Source organism: Mustelus asterias, chromosome 3 (genome assembly GCF_964213995.1).
Source record: "Mustelus asterias chromosome 3, sMusAst1.hap1.1, whole genome shotgun sequence".
Classification (NCBI taxonomy): domain Eukaryota; kingdom Metazoa; phylum Chordata; class Chondrichthyes; order Carcharhiniformes; family Triakidae; genus Mustelus; species Mustelus asterias.
Window position 1 is genome coordinate 61,775,041 of NC_135803.1, and position 20,430 is coordinate 61,795,470.

The window sequence follows — 20,430 nt, forward strand, 5'->3', positions numbered from 1 at the left end:
GAGAATTCTGCCCAACATGACCTTGCAAAGCTAGTGAATGAGGTTCCTTTCACCGGCACACTTAACATGATGATCAAAATGATCTAAAGGGCCATGATGTGAGTGAGGAATACCATGGGTGGGGTGTTTACTGGGGGTGTCGGAGTCCTTCCTGGGGTAGGTTGTGTGGACTGAATCCTGTGCGGCACTCGGTCCGAGTATTTAACACAGTTACGCTGAAGTTAGAAGTGGTTTTATATTTCTTCTAGCTCTTTCAGAGTAACTGTTATTGTAACACTTACCACCCAAAGTTAGTGATTTAAATCGCTTTGTCGGATGGTTCCCAGCATTGCGCAATTGTCCAAGGGAAGTTGGCTTTTGTGGACAATTGTCACATAAACCCTTACCTGGGAACATCCAGGAGAGATTTCCCAGCTCATCCTGGTGCCCCCCGCAAATCCAATGCTGAGGAATCAGGAAGTTAGCATTCATTTCGAGAGGACTAGAATACAAAACCAGGGACGTACTGCTGAGGCTTTATAAGGCTCTGGTCAGAGCACATTTGGAGTATGGTGAGCAATTTTGGGCCCTGTATCTAAAGAAGCATGTGCTGGTCTTGGAGAGGGTCCAGAGGATGTTCACGAGAATGATCACAGGAATGAAAGGTTTGACGTTTGAGAAGCGTTTGAGGACTCTGTCTCTATACTTGATGGCGTTTAGAAGGATGAGGGCGGAACTCATTGAAACTTGCAGAATATTGAAAGGCCTGGATAGAGTGGCCATGAGGAAGATGTTTCCAGTAGTAGGAGAGACTAGGATCTGAGAGTACAGCCTCAGAGTAAAGGGACGACCCTTTAGAACCGAGATGAGGTGGAATTTCTTCAGTCAGAGAGTGGTGAATCTGTGGAATTCATTGCCACAGAAGGCTGTGGAGGCCACTTCATTGAGTACATTTAAGACAGAGAAAGATAGGTTCTTGGTTGGTAAAGGAGTCAAAAGTTACAGGGAAAATGCAGGAGAATGGGGTTAAGGAACATATCAGCTATGATCGAATGGTGGAGCAGACTTGATGGGCTGAACAGCCTAATTTTCCTCCGATATTTTATGATCTTAAGTTACAGGCCAATTTTCACCTTTATTCCATTGAACTCGAAGAATCAGGATTTCTCAAGAAGCAATTTAATATCTTACTGCCAAAACATATAGGAAAATCCTGCACCCCCTCCTAAGTCAGTGTATGGAAATTTCCCATTTCTTTAAGATTAATGGTATTGCTGAATACTAATAGCAAGAAGTTGTGTGGCTCCTCAAAATCAGTAACCTACAGTTAGGAAGGCTTCACAAATGGTGATCTAGGTTACATGAAATAATAACAAAGACTAAAATATGTCAGGAGATGGTGTTTATTAACCCCACATCCAGGAATTGATTCAACGTTTTTGTTGAATATCTTCTAGAAAAAATGTTAACAGATACAAAATCTGGCAGACATCTTTTACATCTAATCAAGTTAGCCCCTCATTAAACCAATAGCTCTATTTCACATGCACTGATAAGGATACTTCATTAATGAAGAATTCACTTAAAACTGCACCTATAAGCTATGAATTTACTTTTCCATGTCTACTATAAGGTGCACTGGAGGCAAAGTAAATCATATCTACAGTTTGAGATTCAAAATTAATTGCTATCCTAATGTCAGTCCATTATTTTCCAATGAATGACTTGGCTGGGTTTTTCCAGCTGTTCCTGCCAGCGGGATCTTCCAGTCCTGGCAACATTGAACCCGTGTTGCAGGTTTCCTGCAGTTTTGGGGTGGGGGGGAGGTAAAGGGTGCACATAATGGGAAACCCTGTTGATAGCGGCAGGTCCGTAAGATCCCACCACTGATCAATGACAGGCTATCCCCTCCACTGCAAAACACGCTGTGGGGGGGAAGGGGGGGAGGGGTGCAAACTTCCACCCAGGCTCAGAATGTCAAATAGTTTAAAGCACAACCTAGGTTGCACTTCATACAGATTTGATATTAAGACAACATTGATGAACATCTTTCACTCAGATTACGGGTCCGATTTTCCAGCCACGCGCACCCCAAGACCGGACATTCCTGCCCAAGGTCAACAGATCTTTAAATAGTCCATCAAATTTTCTGTCCCGCTCTCTAGAATTCCCATGGTGGGCGAGACCGGACTATTTTGTTTTAGGTTACAGGTTGAAAATATAACAGACAATACAAATCATTGGCCTGGTAGTCTACATCGGTCTCATATTTCTATATTTACAAATGATACATTACTAATTAAAATTCAATGGAATGAAAATTCTTAATGAGGCTGTGAATTCATTTAAATTTCAAAACTTTTGCTGTTTAAATCTCTAGCATAAGTTTAGAACACAGATTATAGACAACATGGAAGTAATTTTTTTTCACAAGTTTTGGTTTCTTTTTTAAGGCAGATTTCTTGTGCTGTTGCCTGTGGGAGTAATTGAGGACACAGTGCAGAGGTTCATCCCAAACAAAAGAAAGGTTATCAGAGGGGGGATTAGGCAGCCATGGCTGACAAAGGAAGTCAGGGAATGCATCAAGGCAAAAGAGAGAGCCTATAATGTGGCAAAGAGTAGTGGGAAGTCAGAAGATTGGGAAGGCTATAAAAACAAACAGAGGATAACAAAGAGAGAAATAAGGAAGGAGAGGATCAAATATGAAGGTAGGCTAGCCAGTAACATTAGGAATGATAGTAAAAGTTTCTTTAAATACATGAAAAACAAACGGGAGGCAAAAGTAGACATTGGGCCGCTCCAAAATGACGCTGGTAATCTAGTGATGGGAGACAAGGAAATAGCTGAGGAACTTAATAAGTACTTTGCGTCAGTCTTCACAGTAGAAGACATGAGTAATATCCCAACAATTCAGGAAAGTCAGGGGGCAGAGTTGAATATGGTTGCCATCACAAAGGAGAAAGTGCTAGAGAAACTAAAAGGTCTGAAAATTGATAAATCTCCGGGCCCAGATGGGCTACATCCTAGAGTTCTAAAGGAGATAGCTGAAGAAATAGTGGAGGCGTTAGTTATGATCTTTCAAAAGTCACTGGAGTCAGGGAAAGTCCCAGAGGATTGGAAAATCGCTGTTGTAACCCCACTGTTCAAGAAGGGAACAAGAAAAAAGATGGAAAATTATAGGCCAATTAGCCTAACCTCAGTTGTTGGCAAAATTCTAGAATCCATCGTTAAGGATGAGATTTCTAAATTCTTGGAAGTGCAGGGTCGGATTAAGACAAGTCAGCATGGATTTAGTAAGGGGAGGTCGTGCCTGACAAACCTGTTAGAGTTCTTTGAAGAGATAACAAATAGGTTAGACCAAGGAGAGCCAATGGATGTTATCTATCTTGACTTCCAAAAGGCCTTTGACAAGGTGCCTCACGGGAGACTGCTGAGTAAAATAAGGGCCCATGGTATTCGAGGCAAGGTACTAACATGGATTGACGATTGGCTGTCAGACAGAAGGCAGAGAGTTGGGATAAAAGGTTCTTTCTCAGAATGGCAACCGGTGACAAGTGGTGTCCCGCAGGGTTCAGTGTTGGGGCCACAGCTGTTCTCTTTATATATTAACGATCTAGATGACGGGACTGGGAGCATTCTGGCCAAGTTTGCCGATGATACAAAGATAGGTGGAGGGGCAGGTAGTATTGAGGAGGTGGGGAGGCTGCAGAAAGATTTAGACAGTTTAGGAGAGTGGTCCAAGAAGTGGCTGATGAAATTCAACGTGGGCAAGTGCGAGGTCGTACACTTTGGAAAAAAGAATAGAGGCATGGACTATTTTCTAAACGGTGACAAAATTCATAATGCTAAAGTGCAAAGGGACTTGGGAGTCCTAGTCCAGGATTCTCTAAAGGTAAACTTGCAGGTTGAGTCCGTAATTAAGAAAGCAAATGTAATGTTGTCATTTATCTCAAGAGGCTTGGAATACAAAAGCAGGGATGTACTTCTGAGGCTTTATAAAGCACTGGTTAGGCCCCATTTGGAGTACTGTGAGCAATTTTGGGCCCCACACCTCAGGAAGGACATACTGGCACTGGAGCGGGTCCAGCGGAGATTCACACGGATGATCCCAGGAATGGTAGGCCTGACATACAATGAACGTCTGAGGATCGTGGGATTATATTCATTGGAGTTTAGGAGGTTGAGGGGAGATCTGATAGAAACTTACAAGATAATGAACGGCTTAGATAGGATGGACGTAGGGAAGTTGTTTCCATTAACAGGGGAGACTAGGACGCGGGGGCACAGCCTTAGAATAAAAGGGAGTCACTTTAGAACAGAGATGAGGAGAAATTTCTTCAGCCAGAGAGTGGTGGGTCTGTGGAATTCATTGCCACAGAGGGCTGTGGAGGCCGAGACGTTGAGCGTCTTCAAGACAGAAATTGATAAATTCTTGATTTCTCGAGGAATTAAGGGCTATGGGGAGAGAGCGGGTAAATGGAGTTGAAATCAACCATGATTGAATGGTGGAGTGGACTCGATGGGCCGAATGGCCTTACTTCCGCTCCTATGTCTTATGGTCTTATGGGGTGGAGCCTATAACAGTGGTTTGTAAAAGGTGTCACAAACAACAGTGGCTAGTGGTCAAATGCTTATTGATTGATTGGCAGAAGCAATCAGTGCAAGTGGGATAGTGGTAAAAGTGACTTCTGTTTGGCTCCAGAGAAGGTTGTGCAAGATGGGTAATGGTAAGACCCTTTCCAATTGGATCCAATTTCCTACACGTCAATCAGAAAAGTATAACAAATCTCAGGCTTAGAATTTGGAACTCACTACCACAAGATGCATTTAAGTGGAAGCTAAGTTAACACAAGAGGGAGAAAGAAATGGAAGGTTCTGCTGTAAGGTTTAAATGAAAAGGGCTTACAAAAGGCTCATTTACAGCATAACAATAGTGACTTCGCACTACATCAGTCAGAACACAATTTGTTTTGGTACAACTGGATACTTCTGAACATTTTGAACACGGATCCATTGGACAATCTGCTTCTGTGTACATTCAACATAATTCACATTTCAAGTCTGAGATTAACTATATACAAGGTTTTTCACACTGGATTCATATTGTTCACTCCCACGATGTAATCACTTTCACATGCATTTGGTGGTATAGTCAGAAATACCTGTCCTTCAATTACGTTGCTTCAGATTCTTTCTACATAATTCTAAATAATTTATGAAATAATGTTTAGTTCAACAGTTAATATTCTGACTGCAGGCATGAATCCATATAGGGTAATGGACTGGTGGTGATGGACTGTGGCTTACTCAGAGGGTCCGAGTGGTTGTGGAAACATGTATTTTTCCATGCTTGTTGTAGTCAGGAGTTATGGATAGTGATGTTTAAGGCATCGCATGGCTGATCAGGGCCAGAATCAACCACACCTCCCACTTTGGGATCCCACCCATCCTGTACTAATGGTGTGGTGGGCAGGGCCTCAGGATAGGTGGGCCACTTAAGGACCATTTCCCACCCAGCCTCAATTTCTAGGTTGGTGGGTGAGTGACAGTTCAAGGGGAACACCCATAATTGATCATAGTTTGATCAAGGGAGAAAAGTGAAGGGGGTTCCTCTATCAGACACCTCCTTCAGACAGGAGACACCCTCCCTTCCAGATCTTCCTCACACCCCAAATCTCCCCAGGATCCCAATCGCCCTCCTTGAGGCCTGCAGAAGTTCTCTACCCTCCTTGCTCTGGGATCCCTGCCAGTTACCTGTCACATGTTTTCAGGAGAGAAATATTTGGCTGCCAGTTGAAACTGCTCCCCCAAGGTTTCATTCCAGAATTGCTACAGCCATTTTCTGATGCTGTACAATCTCAGACAGATTATGGAAGGCCTGGCCATACTACCTACAGGCTGCTTACAACCCCAAACTGTTCCCTAAGCAAGCAATTCCTGTCAATACGATTTAACTTGTCTGCCCGGGTATCATATGTTTAAACTACGGTTCAAGAGTTTGGAATCATGTTCAGAGGTTGCTAATTTACTTCTGGTAAAGCACAATATTCATTGTAACTTGTCAGTACTTTTATCTTAACTTTTGAAATTTTAGGGTGATAATTTGCAGCCGAGTGATAACCTAGTGAAGTGGATTGCTCGCTTATTATAAAACTTGCTGAATTTACATTGATGGGTTGTAAGCTGGGTTGATCCTATAACAACAGAGCAATCTAGTTTGCCAGGTTAACACATGCCTGATATGTTGAAATTATCCTTAATATGCCGAGATTCAAAGAAGATTTACTGCAAATTAAAGGTGAGAAACAGCAAGTTGAACTGAGGTTTACGGGATAGCAAATCAAGCGCAGACAGCTCATGTCTTCGGACACTTGAATGTTTTGAATCCTGGTAACGTGACTTTGCCTTTTAAGTAGATCTCCTCATCTGGACCCTGGTTTATACGTTTCACCAAGTTCTTTTCAAACATCAATGGGTGGTAAGCGCCCATCGTACAGGCCTGGTCTTGGAACTTTTCGTAATAATGGCAGAGATCGGTTTTTCTCTTTGAGGGCAGAAATTCATAAACATCCGTTTGGTTGCAAATGGTCATCATTAATAGGATACCTGTGAATGAAAAGTAGACATTATCTGATGGTGAATGTGCAAGTACAAGAGGTAGAAACCAACAGGTGAGCATATGTTGTACAGAAAGAGGAAACCAGACAATAATATACACTGGGTGTGTAGAAATGTGTAACCGTGGAGAGGTATGCTCAACTCCATCCTTTCACAAATCCTTCGTGGATGTTGGTTTTAAATCCAATTTATTACTTATAATCAGGATGTCTTACATAATGAGTGTCCTGCTGCAGGCTCCTGACTACCATACCACACAAAGGGAACTTTTGCTCAATTAATCAGAAATATAGGGCACTGATACTATGGCACTGATATTATGGCACTGATATTATGGCACTGAAACTATGGCACTGATATTATGGCACTGATATTATGGCACTGAAACTATGGCACTGATATTATGGCACTGATACTATGGATGATTATTGTCTTCACTGTCTGTACAGTAATCAAGTGGAGCAGATCACCCTCCTTTCCAGAGACCACGAATCAAGTCTTTTTGAATATGTATACCAACGTCCTCAGTAAGTACGAGCAGGCGCAGGTTGTTGTTGCCATGAAAACCGGTCGAGGGACCTGTTTGTCGCTGACGCCAGATTATGTGTACATGTTGTACTGTTTTATTTTGTATTTCTAAAAGTCAAGGCAATTAAGCATTAAAAAGCATGCTTCTATCCTGGTCAAATTACCACACCGTCCAATTTCCATTCCATTGTTCGTGGGTCATCTGAGCCACAATTAAAAACTCGCCCAGTTACATATTTGCAACAGAACATGTGCGACGAGTTATTCTTCTGCCAAATGCATGTCCTGACTGTCATGTTTCATGCATCTAAAGAGAGAATGCTTTCTCTGTAGTGGTCAGACAAATCACAAAATACTGAATGTACGACACTTTCTTCTTTCAGCTGCTAATTACAGCGAACTATTCTTAGCTCACACTGCCAATACTGACAATCCATTTCTGAGATTTTCTCATTTCTTGATGCCTAATCAAGAAATGAGAAAGTAATTGTAAGCAAGAATATTCCCCATTGACTATTTTGTTTTTAGTTCAACTACAATTACATCAATTGCTGTAAGATTTATTGATACTTATAAAATGTTCAAATTACAACATCAAACGCCCGTGCCCAGGAGTAACTTATTTCAATGACATAAAACTCCCTGAGCCATGGATGAAATCGTTCATGAGGCACCTCGGGCAATGTATACCTGCAAAATAATCAACAAACCCATTTTAAATTCACTCTTTTTTTTTCTTTCTCAACTTTGGTAAGTGAAGGAAATCAATTTTCTGACCACCCTTGTAAGTGCGGTCGGTTACTGAAATCAAAGTTCAATAAACCACCACAGCACGGTGGCACAGTGATTAGCACTACTGCCTCACAGCACCACGGACCCGGATTCGATTCCCGGTTTGGGTCACTGTCTGTGTGGAGTTTGCACATTCTCCCCGTGTCTGCGTGGGTTTCCTCCAGGTGCTCCGGTTTCCTCCCACAGCCAAAAGATGTGCGGGTTAGGTGGATTGCCCATGCTAAATTGTCCCTTAGTGTCAGGAGGATTAGCTAGGATAAATGCATGGGGTTATGGGGATAGGGCCTGGGTGGGATTGTGGTTGGTGCAGACTTGATGGGCCAAATGGCTTCCTTCTGCACTGTAGGCATTCTATGTCTATGTTTTACAGTAATCCTAAACTTTGAAATCATCCCGAACCAGAGATTAAACTCGGAAGTTGTGACTCTCTGCTCCAGCATGCATGGTGGGATGCTAGAAATGTTTGAGGTTTCCTAACCACAGGTAGAAAAGTTGCATTATTAAATCAAAAATCAGATGTTGTAATCATTTTTAAATTAAGAGGTCCAGTTACAATCAAAGATCTAAGCGTACTGATGAACTCGAAGAGTTTACATGTGAGGCCATAGTGCAGGCAGTGTGACATGGCAGTACTGGTAGATGCAGAACAAACTCGACTTGCACTGAAAGCTTGGCTTGTTCTGAAAAGCAATATGACCAATTTTAAAATAAGATATTCACGCTCTGTTCGGTCAATATGACATTAAAAAAATACAAACGTTTATTATTTTACCAGTTTTTTAAAAATGGACTTTCTGCTGAATGAAAAAGAGTGGCTCCTACAAGTTATAAGATCACAGGATTGGCTCTTTGTTCTGAAATTTACCAACAGGAGTTATGAGAACAAAGAAATTCCTCTTTTTTTTCGCAAGGGAATTCTTCTCTCAGCCTGTGGAATCCCACACTTCATCGTACAGACCCCTTGTAATCAAAGAAAGCAGAGGGAGTGCAGATGAACTAGTTCCCCCAACCTGAGTTATCACAAATGAGAAAGATCAAAGCTTGTTAATAGAACATAGAACAGTACAGCACAGAACAGGCCCTTCAGCCCACGATGTTGTGCCGAGCTTTATCTGAACCCAAGATCAAGCTATCCCACTCCCTATCATCCTGATGTGCTCCATGTGCCTATCCAATAACCGCTTAAATGTCCCTAAAACTTTGTTCTGCCCAAATGTGATAATAATCACCTCACTTCCCTCTTAAGAGGAAACAATAGATTCTGACCAGAAGAAGAGAAACTGATTGTGAAGCTGCAATTAACCCATTAATGGGCCATGTCACATGACCCAAACCTTTGGCGTTTTGGACGATTTTATCACTGGGGGTGGGATTTTCTGGCCACGCTCGCCCTAAGACTGGAAAATCCCACCCAAGGTCAACGAACCTTTCCATGGTCCGCCTCTTGCCCGCTACTAAGGGAGTGGAATGGGAAAATTCGCCCCTACATCTTTGGCCTCACAGGCGGTCTGCTGCTTACCCGTGAACACCAAGAAGCAGAACTGCAGGTTGAAAATAGCCTATCCCTGAAAGCTTGTCTCTACTGGAAGACTCCTGCAGAACGGACCCATTCTCTGTGTACCAACTCCATCTTGCTGTATCAGCACCAACTGTAAAGAGAACATTACAACTCTGGTCTTCAGCCAGATGAACTCAAGGTCCTCCATGAAGTAACTCCCGTTGAACTCTGACTCTTGAAATCAAGTGAACTAATATCCATTTCTGTGGTTCTTGTACTGTTGCTATCGACAATTGTAAAGCTTTATTTTCTATCCCCCCCTTTACTGTTTGTGTCGTGGAGTGAGAAGATGTGAACACTCCTTCCCCGGGTGCTGAATGTGAAATGAACTAACCTTCTGAGTTAATCACAATGCACGTTTGTTGCAGCAATTAGAAAATTGGATCATCGAGCGTTTGGGAAAACACATCACTGCGTATTTAAAAATAATTCAAAATACCTTCTGCTTGTGGCCGATTGGTGAGGGGAGAGAAGTACAGTTTGCCTGTCTCTCTTCTGTCCGTAACATCAGATTATATCATTTATAATCTTATAGACATGCTAAGAAAATGAAATTAATGAGCAGAACATTGATTCCTTATTCTATATATATATGCATTTCAGGCGGGATTCTCTGGTCGCGCTCACCTCAAAACCGGAGAATACCGCCTGAGGTCTACGGTCCTTGCATGGTATGGTCCGCCCCCCCCCCCCCTCCCCCCCCCCCCCCCCCTCCCACCACCACCACCACCACCCCCCCCGCTACAATTCCCATGGTGGGCAGGACGGCAGAATTCCAGCCCTGATGTTTAGAGTAAATCTCTTGTACAAGTGAATAGAATGCAGCTGTAGTGATGCTGCCAGAACATTAATGAAACATAAATGAAAGGAAGGAATGATTGTGTGAATGGAGATTGCTGAATGTCGGCAGATAATCATTCCATTAGCCTACTTGCCTCAATTAAAATGTGAATGATTTGCTGCACATTATTAACTACAACAGTCCATTAAATCCCCAACTGGTAAATCAATGAATGAAATTGCTCCTTGTTCAAAATTAGTAGTTGTAGAATTGATTTGCAGATAGTACTGGTTTGCTGTAATTGCACTCTCAGGCGCCATGGGAGAGCTCTGTGTATATATACTCAGACACTTGTGCAGAAATCCATTCTGAACACGTAGGGTGGACTCTTCCATTCTGGAGTCTACGTCCAGTGGTGGGCAGGAAAGTCAGAATGGCTGAACTTGTGCAATTTTGCACTGTCTTAAAGGGCATCTGGACAGCCATTCACTCGCTGCAGGCCAGGAGCGCCACATTACCCTTCCAGAGTCCTTGCAGCTCATATTGGAGACGCTGGCAGATGTGAGCAATTACATCCCAGAACAGAGGGTGGCGACTCCCACATTGTCTTTTGCTCATCTCTGGATCAGAACGCTGCCTGCAATACACTCAGGCTCGAGCAATGCTCGCCATTGCAGTTGACCCTGTTCACCAGCATCTTGGCTTCCAGAGGCCCTGCTGTCCCTTGCTGCTCAGGCCCTTGCTCCTTCTGTCCCTGTACCAACCTGCGATGGGCCCTCCTCCTCCTCATCAGGGAGACAGTCCATTATCAAGACAGGCATGTCTGCAGCCTGCATCATTCACACTTCAGTGGATGTGTGAACAGCTTTCCCTCTATCTCAAAGCCAACATGCAAATGCTCAGTCCTTCACCTGGCCTCCATCTAAAAGTGGCAACCCCACCCCACCAGGAAAAGCACATCCTGGAAGACCAGAAATGGGTGTTCCTCCCATTCATATATGAACACACATGGAAATATTGCTTTTTGGTCAGGATGTTGAGAGTCATGTGTCACGCGGACCCTTTTCCGCTAATCTCCACCACCCTTAAAACTCCATACAGAGACTTGGCCGCATAGAAGACTAATCACATGATCCCTTGTCAGCCATGACCATTCACCTGAGAGGATGGAGGTTTGGAGTCGCAAGTTGGCTGCCCTCTACGAGCTGGGGGCCTTGAAGATATTCAACTTCCTCCCTACCCCCCTGCAGCGGATGGCAAATGGCAATGAAAGAATGAACAGCAGCTCCACGCCTTGCTGGGATCTCGATGTCATGACGCCCATGAGTTAGGAACAAACCTTCACCATAGAGTGGAGAACACAAGTGAGCACCTTTGACATCTAATTGCCTCATAATTATTAGGCTGTCCCTTTAGTTGGCCACTTGTGCTGACCTTGAACTCCACCCACCCGAAAAGACGTTCCTCCCACCTTGAAGGATCAGACTGACTGACTAATTGCCTGGGCACAGTCAGTTTGGAAAAATGGTGCGCATCACCTTTCAGACTTACTTCACTATCATCTGCCCTCCTGTTATCGCTCACCAACTATCCCCCATCGCCATAGACCCACCCAACATTACCATTCCTCTCCCCTCTGTCAACGTTGAACCTCGCCGGTTATTCTGACCCTATCACCATCCACCTCCATAAGCCTTTCCTCCCTTCATAGCCAACACCTGGTTTCCATCCACATGCCCATCCTGACCCTGTTTTGTCCCACTTTCTGTCTAGTCCCCCTCTGTGATCCCCTAGGTGAGATCTTCACCTAACAGACTTTCACCCTGACACCCTACTGTATCCCATTCTCCTCTCTGAATGTGACTGTTCCCTCCTGTCACCAGTACCCTAAGTTCAAACCCCAGGCCCCACCATCCACACTGCCCGCTCTCTAATACCCTCATCTTCTCCGGACCCTCTTTCCACCCTTCCCCATAAGCCTGTCTCCCTGGTGCAGTCTTCGCTCCGCCATTCCACCCGAAACACTCACCCTTCTAGCTTTCACCTGTCTCCCTTCTCCAGCCTTAGTTGCAGTTATGTGAGGTCCCCAGGAAGGAGAATGCAACATCAACAGACCTCAGAGTCATGGAAGAGGTGAAGCACACCAGGCACCATTGATATACAGTTGTAAAACTGAACGTTCTAAATTCTCGCTGACAGGGAACGTTAATGCAGAAGGCAAACTTAATTTCAGCCAAGTGGCCTTTTAATAGGGATGGAGCATGCACGAGATGCTAATACTTGTTCATCGGGACTCTCGATAGACTTTTAAATCACCTTGGAAGTGGGGAGAACAGAATTCCAACATTTTATCCTACTGTTGGGAAATGAATGTTGTGTCTCCCACCAAATCAAGTGCCCCTGCCTGTGATGATTCCTGTACTCACAGATTTTGAGCATTCTATGAGGATGAATATGAGTGATCTCAGAATACAGTTATGAAGTTGTCACTCAGTGGCTGCCAATGATAGAGCTTAAAAAACAATCACAACATTTTATACTAAAATCATAGAAATGCAAAAGGAGGCCATTCAGCCCATCGAGCCTGCGCCAACAACAATCCCACCCAGGCTCTCTCACCGTAACCCTAGGTATTTACCCAGCTAGCTCCCCTGACACGAAGGGACAATTTATCATGGCCAATCAACCTAACCCGCACGTCTTTGGACTGTGGGAAGAAAGCGGAGCACCCAGAGGAAACCCACGCAGACACGGGCAGAACGTGCAAACTCCGCACAGACAGTGACCCGAGGGTGGAATCAAACCCGTGTCCCTGGCGCTGTGAGGCAGCAGTGCTAACCACTGTACCACTGTGCCACACCCACTACAGGAGAAAAGGGTGCTGATGGTTGGCAAATCCACCCTGATTGACTAAGGCACTGCCATGAAGAAAACGAGAGAACTATGAAGTCGCCAAGTTCCTGGGTGATTCAAAACGGCACAAGGCTTGAACATATTCCTTTTGTTTGCAGAGTACTTGTCCCTGATCTGAATGTATGGCACTTTGAACAAATGTAAATGAGCTATGTCGCAAGCTCAACCGATTATCTTCAATTGGTTGTTAGTGTAGCTGTTAGTGAACTCAGGATTGTTCAGCAAGTGCTGCCCCTTAGCAGCACCACATCTGACTGCAGACATTTTGCTTTGAGCTTTGGAAATACAAGCTGGTTGAATGCAGTCTGTACTTTGCCTATTACAAACAGCCAAAGGATTATGCTGTTTGATTCGAGTGGCCAATCACTGGGATGTTTGACCTACATACCTGCTGTTGCATCAGCACTGAAATTCACACATGATGTTGCTCAATTGTGTGGAAGACAGAGGGCCCGATTTTACCATTTTGATTCTAAGTGCTGAATCTGGGAGTGTTCCAGATCCGACTTGTAAACCTGTTCTCCAGCGCCCCCATACGCACTGTATCTGAAAAAGTAGCAGCTAATCTGAATCGCGCTACAGAAGCCTGTGGGCGGGGCTTATCATGCCCAAAATACTGCTGCTCCAATTGGACCCTTCAACTGCGCATGCGCAGCAAAAATAAATTCGAAAAATGCTCCCCAGCCACATCACTCTCGGGCCTCTTTGATGGCCCCCACAGACATTGCCCCACCCCCACAACATAACTGTCCCCTTATCCACCCACCTCCCCCCACTACCCAGACCGATCGCGACCCTCTGCCCCACTTCCCCCCCCACCGATCGCACACAGAGTAGCAGTGGACCCCCCCCTCCGCACCCGAGAATGATCTGACCTGCCTCCCTCCTCCCCCCCTCCCCCCACCAGAGATACATCAGGCCCCCCTCTCCCCACCCCCAGTGATACATCTGGCCCTCCTCCTTACTCCCCCCCACCAGAGATACATCTGGCCCTCCTCCTTACTCCCCCCCACCAGAGATACATCTGGCGCGCCTCCCTCCTCCTCTCTCCTCCTCCCTTCCCAATCAGCGATCCATCTGACCCGCTTCCCTCCTCCCCCCCGACCAGAGATCCATCTGACCCACCTTCCTCCTCCTCTCCCCCCCCCACCCCGCCACCCCCCAAATCCTCCGGGAAAAATCTGGTCTGCCTCCTTCCACCCCCTCCCCAGCACCGATTTGAGTCAGAGAGCCGCTGGAAGCTCTGAACTTACCTCTTCAGAAGCTGGAGCGCCCAAAACAGATCTTTACGGACCATGTCTGTTTCGTACCAAATCTGGACGGGCGAACACAGTGGTAAAGGGGGAAATGCAAGTAAATTTGGGTGTCCAGCCCATTAAGTCAATTTAAATGTATGCAAATGTATTTAAATTGACATCGTGCCCGTTTCGGGCGTGGTGCCGATCACAGCCATTTTGGGCTCTAAGGTAAAGGGGGAACTGGCGCAGAGGCAGTTGCAGATCACGCCACTCACCTCATAGCTGACTTCACCATGTTTTTGCACCCCAAAATGGCGCAACGTGTTGGTAAAATCGGGCCCAGTATGTCTATTTGGAGCGAGGCAGCAGCTTAGAAAATACCACTTCATAGTAACAGTGTGCGATATCTTGCTTAACATGTAGTTCAAATTCACAGAATCAGAGAATCCCTACAGTGCAGAAGAAGGCCATTCTGCCCATCAAGTCTGCACCAACTCTCCGACCAAGCATTTTGCCCAGGCCCTTTCCCCTGCCGTATCCCCATAACTCCACATATTTAGCATGGCCAATCCCCCCAACCTACACATCTTTGGACAGCAAGGGACAATTTACCACGGCCAATCCACCTAACCCGCACATCTTTGGACCGTGGGAGGAAACCGGAGCACCCGGAGGAAACCCTCGCAGACACGGGGAGACTCTGCAAACTCCACACAATCACCCAAGGCCAGAATTGAATCTGGGTCCCTGGCACTGTAAGGTAGCAGTGCTAACCACTGTTCCATCATGCCGCCTTTCCAGGATATCAAGCTGAGCACCTATGTGAAAAAGAATCGGATGTATTTCCAGCCCGCACAGTCACTCTTTCACTTCTAATGCCATGCTTTCGCCATTGGGAACATGTGTCAGGAGATCACAGGCATGCTCTGAATGATTTTCTGTCCATTGAAAAATAGTGAATGTAAATGGAAGGAGCAGGCCACAGCAGTCCTGATAATGCACTGAGTGGATCCGGTTCCCCACTGCAGGGATTACTATATTATTAATCCTTTTTGCTGAATTCCCAGTGTCCAGTTTAAGCTTGGTAAAGACCTGGAGTATTTTACTTACGTATCCTCCCAACTAGGTCATGATGCATTATTTGGGTAGGATTAACTTACAATATGTGAGGAACAACAGGAAAATTAAGCAGCAAGCATTGATGGCAACTTTGTTAAAAAAAATACTAATCTGGGATGTTGAATCTCTTCTCTTGAAACTTGTTTGCTTTTGGTCCAAAGTTTTTTACCTATAGCTCAATACTTCCACCTACTGGTCAGAAGTTTTAAAAATTCATTCGTGGGACATGGGCGTCGCTGGCTGGCCAGCATTTATTGCCCATCCCTAGTTGCCTGAGGGCAGTTGAGAGTCTGTGGCTCTGGAGTCACATGTGGGCCAGACCAGGTAAGGACGGCAGATTTCCTTCCCTAAAGGACATTAGTGAACCAGACGGGTTTTTCCAACAATCGACAATGGTTTCATGATCATCAGTAGATTCTTAATTCCAGATTTTTTTGCTTTGAATTCAAATTCCACCATCTGCCATGGCGGGATTCGAACCCAGGTTCCCAGAACATTAGCTGAATTTCTGGATTAATAGTCTAGCGATAAAACCAGTAGGCCATCACCTCCCCTAATAAAAACACAATTTTAATATAAACTCATTTGCACTTATTGAGTTGTTTTTATGAATGAATATTCTTTGTAAGAGACCATCGTGCAGGGTCAGACATGGATCAGGGATAGAGCCGCAATTATGTTCTTTGTTATTCATTCTGATGATGTGGAGATTGCCCATTCCTATTTCCCTTTAGAAGGTGATAATGGGATTTCTTCTATTTGATATAGTTGAGTGGCCAACCAAGCCACTTCTGAGGGCTAAGAGCCAACCATATTGCTGTGGAAATCCGCTAAAAGTTAGGACAATAAAAACAATTGTATAAATGTTGCACCTTTCACATGATAAAACACATTTCACAGGAGCACCAAATGCTAAATCTGAGACTGAGCCACATAAGAATATTATGGCAGATAGCTATTGGTCAAAGAGGTTGGTTTCGGGAAGTGTCTTAAAGAAAGAAAAGGAAGGTGAGAGGTTTAGAAAGACGGTTTCAGAACTTAGGGCTGAGGCAGCCGAAGATGCGGCCACCAATGGTAGGGCAGTTCAAATCGGGGGTGCTCAAGAGACTAGAATTGATGGGAAACAGATCATCTCGGAGGGTTAAGGGACTGGACGAGGTTACAGTGATTGGAAAAGTGAGGCCATGGAGGAATTTGAAAACAAGGACAAGAGTTTTAAATTCGAGGCAATGCTCAGCTGGGATCCAGCGCAGGTCAGTGAGCACAGAGTGATGGGTGAATGAGATTCTGTGTGAGGCATGGGCAGCAGAATTTCAGATGAGCTCAGGTTAACAGAGGGTGGAATGGGTGAGACTGTCAAGGAGTGCATTGGAATAGGCAGGACTGCAGGTAACAAAGCTATTAAATGAGGGTTTCAGCAGCAGATGTGATGAGGTGGGGCGGGAGGAGGGGAAGAGTCAGGGAAGCAAAGGTTTCCTTATCTAAGGATATTAGTGAACTAATTATGTTTTTATGACAAAGTGACAAATTAATGGCCACTTTTACGAATAGCAATTTACAATTTAACTTTACCGATAACACTAGTGCCCTGAATCTCAGGGCAGTGTCCAATGCTTAGGGAGGCATGCTGGCAGCAGAGCTTTGTAAATTTGGCTGTTTACTTTTGGCAACCTTTTGCATCGTATCTACTGAAAGGTCAAAGAGTGATGTCCCCTTGGACATCCCCCAAGAGGTTGCGAAAAGCACGATCATGGATTTTCTTTTTTTTTAAAATGTGGGAATTGTTTGATGATATTCCATTTCAAAGATAAAGGTGGCATTCTGATCTTTTTAAAAATGCTCATATTGTGATTTTTCCCGGCAGTTGTTGGCATTGAGTTGCACCAAAATGCTTCAAGTTAATTTGGTCGAACATGCCAACACATGCTGTGTGAAACATTTGCAGCAACATTTGGTTGTCTGGAGCTGCTCGGTCCTTGCAGGTCAAATTCAATTGCAATATTTCTTCTTTAGTTTGTCCCTTTCACTGGCAGAGTTCAATCTTTTTTCCTCATCTCCAATTACAACTCGAGGATTATCCTATAGATACGTATTCCATTTCTCTGTTGCTGCATTATTTTGATTTTTCCAATTCCAATTTATCAGGTCATTAACTTGTTCTTTCTCATATCATTTGCTGGCCATGTTTCTCTCATCCATCAATGTGCCTGTAAAGAATTTCAGCTGAATGGTCTTTTTTTCAGAATAATTCACTTTTTACTTGATCAAGCTTCTGATAATTCCAATTCCTTATTCCTGCTTGTTGATTAAACACTGATCAGATTCCAGTCTTTATCAGGATGAATAATTTTGCTTAGTTTGCTGATTTTATTCATGAGGGAGATGATGGCCTTGTGGTATTATCACTAGACTATTAATCCAGAAACTCAGCTGATGCTCTGGGGACCTGGGTTCGAATCCTGCCACAGCAAACAGTGGAATTTGAATTCGATTTAAAAATACCTGGAATTAAGAATATGATGACCATGAAACCATTGTCGATTGTCAGAAAAACCCATCTGGTTTACTGGCGTCCTTTAGGGAATTTTGTAATTGAGTTTGTGTCTTTATATGCCCTGTTTGTGAACTGAAATCCCACTCACCTGATGAAAGAGCAGTGCTCCGAAAGCTAGTGGATTGTGCTACCAAATAAACCTGTTGGACTTTAACCTGGTGTTGTGAGACTTCTTACCGTGTTTACCCCAGTCCAACACCGGCATCTCCACATCATGGCTATATATGACACCAGAACCACAGCAATGTGGTTAACTCAACTGCCCTCGGACAACTAGGAATGGGCCATAAATACTGGTCAGCCAATGATGCCAGCATTTATTGCTGCCCCATGAATGAATAAAGAAAAAATGGAAAGCAACAGGTGACTGAACAAATGAGGAGGCAAAAGGCAAAATAGTGCGGATGCTGGAATCTGAAACAAAAACAGAAAATGCTGGAAAATCTCAGCAGAGAGAAGAGAGCTAACATTTGAGTCTAGATGACCCTTCGTCAGAGCTGAGGAAATGAGGAGGCAACTTGTGGTCTTAACCCCTTCCTGAAGCCAAAAAATAAAGTGAATAATGTTTGGGCCTGACTTTGTCACAATGGAAGCAAGGACTGAGCAAGAAATTCAAACTGTAAATGATAACAAATCTGACAATGGGATGATTTGCCCCTGATGTGCATACGTGCCTGGGCCTCTGTTAAATTTAGCCAGGCCCTTTGGTATAGGGTGGCAATGATGGTCACCTGAAATGAGTTCTGGCTTCATTTCTGCATTGAAATGAGGCTCCTGTGCCTATTTCTAAACTTGGTTGTGAAAAGAGTTATCAGATTCTACAGCTGTCTTAATGTGTTGCTTAAAGGGACCATTAGAGGTCACGGATGGAGCTTTCCGGTGGTTTCCTTTTGAATTTATCTTACTCCAAAAGGGAGCCAGGAGGAGCTGGAGATTGCAGCTGCTGCCAACCCACATTCGAACTCACATGTCTTATCAGGATTACTGTCATGCAAATTTTCCCTGCCACTCACATTCAGGGTGAGCGAGACAGATCAGAGCCAACCAGCCTTTCTTTTAAAAAAAATGAGAAACCCAGGTGAAAAGGCAAGGCTCACAGTGCAAACCATCGCCAAAGCTGAAACAAAAAGGACAAAAGACAAGATAATTCATGGGCTGATCAGGTGAATACAAAACTTTGGTGATGAAGTGAACCATTGATAGAGAAATTGAACCTGTCCTTAAAGCATCACATGTGGTTTTGGGCAGAGCCTTCAGCAGCTTTAGCTTACTCTCACCAAGCCTCGCTCTTCCCTTGCTATTTATTAATGTGCTTTTAAGGTCGCTGTAAAACCTATTTTTTCAACCAAGCCCTCAGCCACCTCTCTAAATTCTTCTATCAGTACTTGGTATCCAATCGTTCCCACATAAATCACTTGGAATATTGATTATAGTATTGGATCCATGCTTCGTTATATTGGGATGTTTGGGGTAGATAAAAATGAGAGGCCCATTTACTCTACCCTTACAAACCACCCATCATTTTCCACCATCAGAGAGATACCAACTAAGCTAAGTATTTGCATACGTGTCTGAATCAGTGGGTTATGGATTCAAAATCCAGTAAGAGTTTTAACAACACCAGGTTAAAGTCCAACAGGTTTATTTGGTAGCAAATGCCATTAGCTTTCGGAGCGCTGCTCCTTCGTCAGATGGAGTGGAAATGTGCTCTCAAACAGGGCATACAGAGCTCTGTGTGCCCTGTTTGAGAGCAGATTTCCACTTCATCTGACGAAGGAGCAGCGCTCCGAAAGCTAATGGCATTTGCTACCAAATAAACCTGTTGGACTTTAACCTGGTGTTGTTAAAACTCTTACTGTATTTACCCCAGTCCAACGCCGACATCTCCACATCATGACAACCTTCAAAATCCAGTCCAGGGTTTAAGGAAATATTCTGGACTGTGCATTCAGTGCAGTACTGATGGAATGTTGCATTTTCAGTGTAATACTTAGGGGGGTGATTCTCCCAAAAAGGTTCTAAATGCCGAATTCGCTTGAAAACTGGAGTAACTCTTGCTGGTTTGTTTAGTGGGATTATCAGAATGAATCTCCCACACTCTGAGCACTGCAGAGTGCTCGAGTGGTATTCACTCTGAAAATCAGTGGGGGGGCCTCAATGGCCTCTGTTCACTCAGTGGGGTCACGCTGCCTGTTCCCCATTAATGGGGAGCAGTTGTAAAGGGAGGGAGGGATGCTAGCGGACCCGGAGACTTCAGTCCCGGACCTTCTAATCACATGCAAATCCAAATTTCAATATTTCTGGCGCAGAGCTGATAACTCCAAAAACCTTGGAGCTGGAGATGCATGGA

The 20,430-nt window shown here is 44.3% G+C and overlaps 1 protein-coding gene across 7 annotated transcripts in view; it reads right to left on the reverse strand.

The window, feature by feature from the left end:
• Nucleotides 1–1,366: 1,366 nt before the first annotated feature.
• Nucleotides 1,367–20,430, reverse strand: part of LOC144491351 (beta-galactoside alpha-2,6-sialyltransferase 1-like) — a 146,153-nt gene continuing 127,089 nt past the window's right edge. For all 7 annotated transcript variants that reach the window (XM_078209040.1, XM_078209037.1, XM_078209042.1 and 4 more), the window contains one exon: nucleotides 1,367–6,585. In XM_078209040.1, the coding sequence (XP_078065166.1) occupies nucleotides 6,335–6,585 (251 nt within the window). In that variant the 3' untranslated portion in view covers nucleotides 1,367–6,334. The remainder of the gene's footprint in view (nucleotides 6,586–20,430) is intronic.